At 35.6% G+C, this 10721-nt stretch overlaps 1 protein-coding gene across 3 annotated transcripts; it reads right to left on the bottom strand.

Moving 5' to 3' along the window:
• Positions 1–170: 170 nt before the first annotated feature.
• LOC109052895 (E3 ubiquitin-protein ligase RNF34-like) lies at positions 171–8194 on the bottom strand. Of its 3 annotated transcripts, XM_042730014.1 has the most exons (9): positions 8038–8194; positions 6382–6600; positions 5405–5592; positions 5105–5306; positions 3781–3843; positions 3458–3659; positions 3254–3283; positions 3032–3073; positions 171–1775 (listed from the first exon to the last, which is right to left on the bottom strand). In XM_042730014.1, exons 1-9 carry the CDS (start codon positions 8041–8043, stop codon positions 1591–1593), a joined length of 1137 nt encoding a protein of 378 aa, XP_042585948.1. In that variant the 5' UTR covers positions 8044–8194; the 3' UTR covers positions 171–1590. The 3 variants fall into 3 exon arrangements, with proteins under 3 accessions (XP_042585948.1, XP_042585949.1, XP_042585950.1); XM_042730015.1 differs by lacking the exon at positions 3032–3073; XM_042730016.1 differs by lacking the exons at positions 3032–3073; positions 3254–3283.
• Between the last annotated feature and the right edge of the window lie 2527 nt (positions 8195–10721).

Here is a 10721-nt window from a genome sequence, read left to right as displayed (position 1 = left end):
GTACTTGTATTAGATTAAATATGAAATTTAAAATGTTGCTTAAAGCAGGGAACATTTTTCAATGTTAAGAGCTATTGGTAATCCAAGTTGAAATGTTCAAAAAGAAAACTGGTTTCATACTGACTTAATGAAACAGTACACAAATTTGAAATTTAAGAATCACAATGAAGTACAAATCTTTCTTAGCACTTTTAAGTATCACAAGGGTAACTAAGAACATACATTCTGCTTTGTCTTGTTTGTTAATTCTATATTAAAGTAACAGAGCAACTGACCAAACAAAGCAAATATCAAGTTATTTTTTGTTAAGAAAAATAAACATATCTGAATAGGCATATACGTAGGAATAAGATATGTCAGGTTAAACAAGGATATAATGAATCTGAATATATAGCATAACATTACATGAATCCCTTATAATCTAAAATGCCACACAAAAAGAGAGGCTGGTGTTGCTGTGGTGTCTGAAGCATTCATTTGTGCAGCTGATGCTTGTCAGCGCTATGCAATGTGCCATGATGCAATGTTTAATAAGGTTTATCACACAAGTGGGTAATGGCTACAAAATATGGGTAGATCATTTGTATGGGCATCTTTCTCTCAAGTGTAATCCTTATTTTCATTTAATTTTTTTTTTAAGGTTTTCTGACTTAACACATCAATTCAAGTACTAACAATAACAGAAAAGCAATTGTAGTAGTGCACTAAGGACAGAGAAATGCATCTTTTGGCACCTAAATCATCCCTCTGGTTTTACACTGTACATTTTGATTAAGTTATTGTTACTTTGCACATACATAAAATGCACATTTTTGAATTATATTGACTCACAGTTACACTGTGCCCATTTATGGTCCTGCTTTGCATACAAAACAGTTCTATCCCTTCTCATTTATCACCACTTACACTGATTTAACAACAGGTTTCTAGGCTGGTTTTCCAGTCACATACCCAAAAGTCGCATGACTCAAAAGAACAGTGGTGACTGAGAAACTAGCAAATGTTATCAAGACATTTGACAAAGAAAGGAAGTCATATGATTAAAAAAAAAAAATGGTTCCAGTGTCAGGTTATAAGGAGGTACAATGTAACCTGTAGAAACTTTGTTCAAAAATCTTAAGAGGATACACAATCCAAATGGGAAACAAAAGCCCATTCACAGATGTTGCAATAAAAATGGACATAAAAGAACAACAGGAACATTCAGATCCTTCCATCCTGAGTTGAAGAACACACAAGTAATTCTCATTCTTTTGAGTTTCTCACTGTGCTCGCATGCGACAGGTGAGCAGAATGTGTTCAAAGCTGTAGGACATCAAGTCAAGGCTGTGAGGTGTTGCTGCTGAACAATTGCATATTATTACAGAGCCTCTTTGAAGAGCTTGCGGAATGTTTTTATTGAAGTGTTTATTGACAAAGCCATTGCGGACCACTGTCTGAAGGCTTCCTTAAACTTCATGAAAGATTAAGCAGAGAATTTTATCTTCCGCACTGATCCAATGTAAAGACGAGGCACTTGCTGTGCACATCCTCACTGAGTCTCTAATGCAAAATGGTCCACAGGTGGAGCGGGATGTTCTCCCAGCAGTATTAAGACTTGAAAACATGCACAGCCCTGATAACGTATTGTCTGCAGATAGGGCATTCGCTCATGCGCTTCCCGCATTTAGTGCAGGTGACCATGTGACCGCACTCCAGCAGCACGCAGTCTATTATCGCGTCCATACAGATGCGACACAGGTTGTCGTCATTTGATAACTGGGTTTTGCAACCATCTGCAATGAGAAAAAAAATATATATTTCAATACTACAGGTGCCAATCTCTCTGTAAGAACAGGATCTTGAATAAAGCCCAAAGTATACTTTGGTTTTTACACATACGTTTTACGCTTTGATTTTCCTTTTTTACGCTAAATATTTTTTGTTTTTACAATCAGAAAAGAAACAGAGGACACAGAACAAAAAGAACAACAAACTACTCAAGACGGCAAAAACAATAGACGCCCCTGTTGACGAATGTCTGCTTGTGTTAGCGGATTAAAAAATTAATAATAAAAAAAAAACTTATAACATGTATAAAGTCATATTTATCACTCAACTTTTAGAGAGAAAAAGCAAAAGAAAGAGCATTTGCGTTCACGCATGCTGTCAAATGGAGTACTATGAAAGGCTGAGCATTTAACTGCGCCAAAAAAAAAACGGAGTATACTTTGGACTTTAATCATTGGGTTAATTTCCTTTATGATGAACCAAACACAACCAAAGATGGCCACCATTTAAAATGAATACCTCCAACTAGTGATGCACCCAAATTATGGCAACAAAAATATTTGGCTGAAATGGCAAAAAGAAAAACTAATTTTCGTCAGTAGTAGTTTTGGTGGACAAAAATCATTATTTGAAACAGTTAGCACTTCTCTGATTAAGTGTTTTGACTGTGTTAGCATCTGTTTCATAGACAAAATGTGTATAAGAAAAAATGTCAGCAAAGTGGGCACACTTTACCGTGACCGAGTAGCATGCATGTAAAATATGCAACTCCCTGGCGACAGACTTTAACATCTAGTTTATTACCTGTGAACATGACATTCTGAATAGCATACAGAGTTCATTGACTAAATTGCCTAAATTTTATTACCAAAATTTTACTTTCAGTATCAGAGTTTCGGTAAAAAAAAAAAAAAATAATAATTTTGGTGCATCACTACATCACAACTCTTGCATTATGCAGTTTATTTGAACCCTAGTTATATAACATAATAATACTTAATGAAGGGCACAGACGGAATGGGATAATGGGGGTAAACACAGAAGATTTTTATGACCCTTAACCCTAACAGTAAAATGCATTATTAATCATTTATTGCAGAATGAACAATGGCACTACTTTTTTTCTTTCCATTATTTTTTGAGAGTACATGCTATCCGGCAGTGGCCATGCAGGGAAGGGGTTTGAAGAGCAATGACATCACAAACTTCAGTGCACTGGTGGGTGTGACCAGGAAACATTTCCACCAATCGCAAGCCTTACCTCCGATTCCGCCATTGCAGATTGGAGGGGGATAAGCTACCACTTAAGTAGGAGGAGCAAAGCACAGCTATTAGACTCAGCTATGAGTTCAATAATTAAACAATCTATTTAATTTACTGTGAAAACCTAAGCTGATTATTAATAAAATCAACTCCTAGACCTAAAAAGGCGATTTTCACTCTTTGTATGAACTTTAAATCAGACTGTGAGGTAATTTCCTACCTGCAGTGATGGGGTTGCTTACATTTTCCACTGACAGACAAAAAAAGAAAAAATACATTTTAGGAACTTTTTTTTTTTTAAATTTTTAATTTTTTTCTTCAATTTACATACAGTTGGCAGTTATCTCAAGAAGTGAATCTTAGACTGTGTTGCTGTATATACAGTATGGAGCAGTGTTAGTGCAGCTCTGCGTTTAGAACTCACTAGATTTGCGATTGTCCTCGTTCTCTCGGTAAAGCCTCCTGACGCGCTCCACCAGCTCCCACTTCTCACAGCAGCCGGAGAAGCTCACAAAGTTCCTCGCCAGGATCTCCTTTAGCTGCCGTACGCTCAGCTGCTCCACGTCATCAGGAGACGACAGGTCTGACAGAGAAGCTCTAGCTCGCCGCCGCGTCTGAGGACTAACCTGATGGTAAAACCACATTATAGTCATACTGTCAATGCAATTAAAAAAAATTATTATATTCAATAATTACCGGAAATGACCATGTCAATCCTGTCAGTTTTCACTAAGTGACTTAACTCACCTCAGGCGTGTGTTCTGTCTGGTCAAGGTTAAGGAGTGAGACTGAAGTGGAATCCTCAATATCCTATCAGCAAGGAATGTTTACACAGAGAAAGTATAATTAGCCACCCATGCTAAGCCCCTTGCAGCTTTAGCAAGGATTCCTGCCTCAAGTAAACAAGTAAGAAGTATCTTTTAAGTTTGGCATCATTTCAGTTTTTGTTTTTGTTAATAGAGCTAGAAATGGATTAAAGTGCACTTCCAAAGCCAAAAGTGTGCAAACCAGTTCTTCCACACATCTTTTGAGAACTAACTGATGTTACACTTCTGCTCTCTGGATCAGCTGAAGAAGAGACCATGTTTGACATGAAATACTACTTTATTATACTGCTCTTGTATCTGAGTATATGCTTCCTACTTAGTAGGAAGTTGGGAACATAGAGTGAGTATTATTTTTCAAACAGCACTATGCTATTATGGTCACATGGTTTTGTCATATTGCATGTTCAATTTAGTGCTGTACAGTTATCATCTTAGGGAACAATAACATTATTTCACACTTTTCATTCAATTGTATAATGTTTTAGTTATTAAATTAATAAAATGGAATACAAATGAAGTAATTTAAGGAAAAACAAGCATATTACTTTTAGTTCACTTGACACACATAAGAAGCTTGAGTCAAGTGCATATATATAAAAAAATTGTATTCTGGAATGTATGTAAATGTGTTGTTCCGAACTAGGGCTGGGTGTTATGTGAAAAATATTTGATCAATAATCACCATACAGAATATCTGATTTCTGATTATGTTGTCTACCCGCCCTGCTCACACTGTGACTGTGTTTCTGTTATCAGATCTGTTTGAAATTCATTTCATTTTGTGAGGAGAACTGCTGGAGAAAATCTAATATTAGATTCATGATGAAAGAGGACATTTTTATCATGATTCTAAAAATTATAAACCGTGCACAGAGGTATGCGTCTTCATTAAATATTTTTTATTTTATTAGGTCTGATGTTTCTCTCTGATTTTCTTTTTTCAATTATCACCAAGTTAGACATATTTAATTTTGGCTTTTAGTTTAATTTCACTGTTTTTAAAACTGCAGTCAAGCTAGAATGTATATTAAATATTTAATTTAATGGAGCTGCCAACACTGGAAACTCTGACAGCGCTTAATTCAACAAATATTCAGAAACAGGTGCAGTTATACATAAGTTACTATTACTATATAACTTTTGCTGTACAAGTACTCCTTTTACTGTAAGAATGCATATCGAAATGCTTGAAGTTTTTAAAATAAGACAAATAACTATTTATTCCAAATGTATACAGGACACACCTGATTGGTGGACTCCGAGCTGTTGCTCCTACTGATTGGTTCTCCTTGAGTTGGAGAGAGTGCTGAGAGAGGGGAAGCGGGCTCTTCAATTGAAGGTGGTGGGCTATACAGAGGGCGTGAGTGCAGAGAGGGTGTGTCTGGATCATCCTCACTTTCTGTCCCTTGATGGCAAAGCACCAAGTCCACAAGGTCCTCCTTCTCTCTAAGAAAGCATTCAAACATCTCAAAAACACTAACATTATTGTCATAATATACCCTATTATTAATAATGCTCACTTCCTAACGTCTGTACAAAAGTACCTGCAGGTATCAGTGTTAATGTTGCGTAGCGTGAGGTACTGCCGCAAGTCTTTAACACGCAGACGCATGAGCTGTGGACGCTGGAATGCAGTGCCCTTCAGCAGCTGACAAGTCGTGCATCTGCGCAGGTTTTCCTGAAGTACCGAGCACAGCAAACAAAAACTCTTCTTACAGTCACAACAGATGTGCTACAGTGGAGAAAAAGAGAGAGTCTGTGCTGAATCAAAAAGACAAAATGTAGGGTTATAAGTGTAAAGTAATTGTCATTTAACTGTAGTTTGTTACTCAATATTACATTTAAAGTAAATATTTAAAATGTAGTAAAATGCAACTTCATTATTACAAATGTGTAATTACAAATACATTTAAATACATGACAGACAATTGAAATTACATCAAATTTTAGTTTAACCATAAATGCTTGATATAGTCAGCAGTACATTTAAACCATATTTCAAAGATGTACTTAAGTCCTACTTATTTTTTCTAAGATACATTTTCATTTAATTGCAAAAATAAAAAGATTTGTGCATTTTAGTCCATGCAAGTTACTTGATTACTTAAGTTATTTGAGGTCATCTAATATGTGTTACCATATTCCTAAAATTGGCCAAACAAACTTTTAGTATATTTAAAAAATGTAGTGTTTCTCTTCTTTGGAAAGCAGGCCAAAAATATTGAGGACTCATCTTGCATGCAGGATAGTATAAAATGTTTGTCAAATCAAATGATATACTGTACAGATTGAATACCACTCACTAACCATTTTAGTCAGGCTATGATCCAATTTGTTTAAAACAAGTACAAGCCTGTCAACATGGTCCCAACTTCCTGATTCAGTAGGACATGTCAACATGACAAAGAAAATTGTGTTTGTCCAAGTGTTTTATGCCATCTTTAAACTAAGAAATGTTTTTAGGTTTAATATGCAAAACAATGGGATTGAATGGCAGTGGCAGGTGTGCAGGTCTACCTACCCTCCTCCTAAAGACAGAGAAGGCTTGTCCACAGGCCTGACACACCAGACTGGTGCTGGTGGAGTTGGTGGGCGTGTATGTGGAGTATCCTGCAGTGGGAGCGAAACGAAACGGGCCCGCACCTGCCCCAAAACCTGGCTGCTGCCCTCTCACGGCTCCGGTACCCATCACCTCATTCAGCAGACCACAGCATGATGCCCACATGGACGAGGCCCCCGCCTGCACAGAAAACAAAAGACTTTAAAAACATACAAAGACAATGATCTTCTAAAGTCTTTTTCAAACCTCTGAGCTTGTATTAAGAGTAGGAGCCACGATTCAATACACAATACTGACCTTGCGATACAATACTCTCATGACATTTTAAACAAAGCCAAAACAGAGTTAAAGTGATACTTTTCCAGAAATTATTACTTAACCAGGTAACAAAAGGTACTGTTTGTTAACCAGAATAGAAATTTCCATGATTCTGCATAGCTAAAAATGCAGAATTATGTTAGACATGTTAACACTCTGTCCCTCACTACATGCACTGATTTTTGAGCTTTATTTTTTGTCATTTATTAATGCATTTTATATTTAATTTATTAATAATATTAATAATAATTAAAGTCAGTGTGAATTCAAAATTGACTATTTTTCTTTTTAAAAGATGACTGCAGTGTTTATTATTCTAAATTATACGTGCACATTTTTTAATTCATGTGCCCTCAGAATCTTTACTCAAAATAATTTCTCATAAATAGGAGAAAGAAAGGGTGATTAGAACTTCTGTTTCATGCCAACTTTAATAAACAAGGGAACTCAAATGTGTGAGCTTCTAGGTTTATCATATTTAATGAGCTCTTTGTATGTGCATTAATCCTTTTTTACATAAGAATAAAGGCCTAAATTAAATCGGTCTAAACTAAATTTATGTCAAAGATACATAACACATATTATTTCATTTTTGTATTGTGACGCAATATATTGTTACACGTCTAATTAAGACTCCAACGTATAAAAATTCCAATTGTGAGTGTATGTGCAAGATAACAATAGTAAGACTGAGCTGCTGTGCCTTAATTATCCCACATTTTCTGGGTCGTTCAGAATGTCCTGCCCTGGAATAGTTCCCACTGACTGGGATCAATCCCATTAGAGACGGATGGGAATAGGGCTAAGCCATAACAAGAGATTAGTGTGCTTTAAATGACTTATGACTGCAGCCGGAGCTCTTAGTGACACTCAACAGAGTAACCATGGTGTTTTTATTTTCATAGGGAGCCAACATGATAATCAACTCCCAGTTGTCATTGTGTGGCACAGTGAAGGATCGGTCCTGTTGCTGGGTCTCACCTCCCAACAAATGAAAACATGAGAGCAGAAGAGTTAAAAACAAACAGCCACATTAATGATCACTGTATATAACACTTGAATACTGATATTCAACACATAAATTATATTAACTGCTAGGTGCTGATTAATACACATATTTAAGACACGTCATCAATGCACAAAATCACACAACGCAAATATGCATGAAATGCTAAACTGGAAATCAGTTACTTCTCGAGCTGATAGCAAGGGCAGCATATTATTAATGCTAGCATGATACACACAGCCAATAAAGAAACAAGTTCAAAACTAAACGAGTATGATGAGAAATTTCTGTACCTTCATAGCAACTCCGGGACACCGCGGGGAGTCACCCAGCTGTATGTAAAGGCAGTCTGGCCATTGCTCATGAACCGCTAGCTCTTCAGTTTCAGTCGCGGTCTACAGCCACACCAGGATCGCTAATGCAACTGTAATGAAGCGTTTATAGCCAATCACAGCGGTGGAAACCCTGTTACGCAATACCAAACAACTCTTACCTCCAATAGTGCAGCGGAAGTTCGTGCATTGGGATGATAGTAGTTTGTTATATTTATTACACTTCATGGAATGGAATTGCTTTGTTTTTATGTGGTTTAATAATTTTGGCGTGATTTTTTAATCCCAGGTGAAATTAGTTTGCCTCTTAGAACCATTGTTTCCCCGATATTAATTATCCTAAAAGTTATTAACCCCAAAAAATTAGCATTACAAGCATAATTAGTTGTGATAAAATATAATTTGTATTAAATATGAATGTAGTTGTAGTAATGTTTATTATTAATAGACTTGAGTCACAGGTCACGGTTGCTGTTCTAACAGATGACAATCAAAATTGATCAGTAGCTTTAGATCAACTTAAGTCAAAATAAAAGTTTTTTTTTTGTTGATCAGAATCAACATTGTTGTTTAATGATATAAATGTGTTGCCAAACTGTAAGCTGAAGTTGTTTTTGAACCTCTTTTAGTGAACAGAAAATTCCCAAGATATATTAATATTAATATTATCAAGTCCCCTGCAGGTTAAGTGTGAATCTAACACTGCTCTTCTCTCTTGCCTGTACATAGATGTGAAAATCTTATTTTCAGATAACTGTCAGTAACACCATGTTATTGTGATGGGATGAATATTGCTACCACAACCCCCTCTGCTGGAGAATAGGAAGAACTCACTACAGGTTTATAGCTGCGTCCATCACCCAGCAGGTAAATTGTTAAAAATTAACATGATTGTATCACAATAAAAGTAGCGCGTGCCAGTGGCGTAGCGAGCACTTGACTAATTTCCCATACCTTGCGTTTTCCGTTGTGTTGCCCTTGCCTTGTGGAGTCGTGTGGTTTGGGATTTCTAATCCTTTCTCTGTTTAAACCCAGGTACGTGGACCGATATAAAGTTGGTTCGACGTTTGACATTTTGTCAGAGATTCAGCCTCGGAAATCTTCAATAATTCTTTAACGATTTAGCACAATGACAAGAAAGATACCGTGTTGTAATTGTTTTCAAATGTAGAAGAGAACACACATTGTGTTTTATTGGTTTTAATCTGCCTTAAGGAATTATAACTAATAGACCTTATAATGTAAAAGAGCAGGAAAGGGACTGTCTGCAAAGTGCAAAACGAAGAGAAAAAAAGCACAATTATTCCATCTAAATGCTTTACTTGTGAAATGTATAAATAATAAATCTCAAATCAAGTGGCTGTGTCTTATTATTTGTCCATAAAAAAACATTTAGCTGTTGGTTTTATTCACAGAACTGTAGCACAACAAAAGTTATTGAAATGTACCGACTGAGAAAAAGCTTGCATAGCATTACAACGATTGTGCAGTTTACCGCCCCCTAGAGGAAGATATCGCACTTATTTTGACCAAGTTTGACATTCAGAAGTTTAAATAAATTAATTTTAGAATGCATACAGTTTGATATGTAAATTTAAATGGGTGTGTCTTGTTACTTGTACAAAGAACAATACTTACAGACATATTTCACTATCATATGTAAATCAGGATGCATAGCCTACTATTGAATTAAATTTGAATCCGTTAACACTTATTTTTAAAACATACAGTATTCCATCTCAACTTCAAAGGGTGTGTCTTGTTACTGGTTTCTAGAAGAACATTTTGATGGTGGTTTTAGCCACAGAACTATAATAGAACACACACTATTGAAAATGAAACAAATACATGATTTAGTTTCAAATAAATACAATCTTCTATCTCAGCTACAAAGGCTGTGTCTTGTTACAGATTTAATGATATTTTACAGCAGTTTTCATTTTCAAAAGTGATGCCAAAGTCATGCTATTGACATTCAAAAATCTCTTGCATATAGAATTATATTTGCTTAAAAAAAAATGAACGTAACTTTATAATTTATAATTTACTTTTTCAGAAACTATCAAAAATATGCAATTACAAAAGAAGAAAAACACAATGAAAATGAAAAAAAAAAAAAAAAACTCAGTCGCACAAATTTAACAGGCTCTTCAAATATGCTTCATTCTTTGTTAATGTTTTTCAAAGATTCGTTTTCGCTAATCGTGGATTCTGAATGCATTGCCACAGATTTCGCTTAAGCTTCGCAGTTTTTTGTTTGGTGTTTTGACACAAACCGGATAGTGAGCTTTTGATGGACAGGTGCTCTCTGACCTGGAAGTACAGACGTCACTCAGTGGCACGCATATTGGAAAGCTCTCGCGGTGAAAACACAATCAGGATTTATGCAGAAAAGGCACATTACTAATAATATACGTTTAGTTCTAGATGTGTTAGATTATTTAGATTTAATAGACAGTGATGGTTTCATTTTCTTTTTAGATTATTACAAAGATTTCGACACATTGGAACATGAAATTTTATTTCAGGCTCTACGAAAAATTGGCTTTGGCGATGCTTTTTGCAGGATGGTCCAAATGCTTTACATAAAATGAAACAGCTCTATTAAATTAAGTAACGGTACTTCACCTAGATTCTTTTTAAAA

The sequence above is a fragment of the Cyprinus carpio genome, chromosome B8 (assembly GCF_018340385.1).
Source record: "Cyprinus carpio isolate SPL01 chromosome B8, ASM1834038v1, whole genome shotgun sequence".
Classification (NCBI taxonomy): domain Eukaryota; kingdom Metazoa; phylum Chordata; class Actinopteri; order Cypriniformes; family Cyprinidae; genus Cyprinus; species Cyprinus carpio.
The sequence above is the reverse complement of the archived record's forward strand: the minus strand, read 5'-3'. Positions and strand labels throughout refer to the sequence as shown.

Excerpts from the sequence above, each read along its gene's own strand:
- LOC109052895 (XM_042730014.1), bottom strand. Across the intron at positions 5,307-5,404 it reads ATTAACACTGATACCTGCAG|AGAGAAGGAGGACCTTGTGG; the intron begins GTACTTTTGTAC and ends ATGCTTTCTTAG. Across the intron at positions 3,660-3,780 it reads AGACAGAACACACGCCTGAG|GTTAGTCCTCAGACGCGGCG; the intron begins GTGAGTTAAGTC and ends TTTTACCATCAG.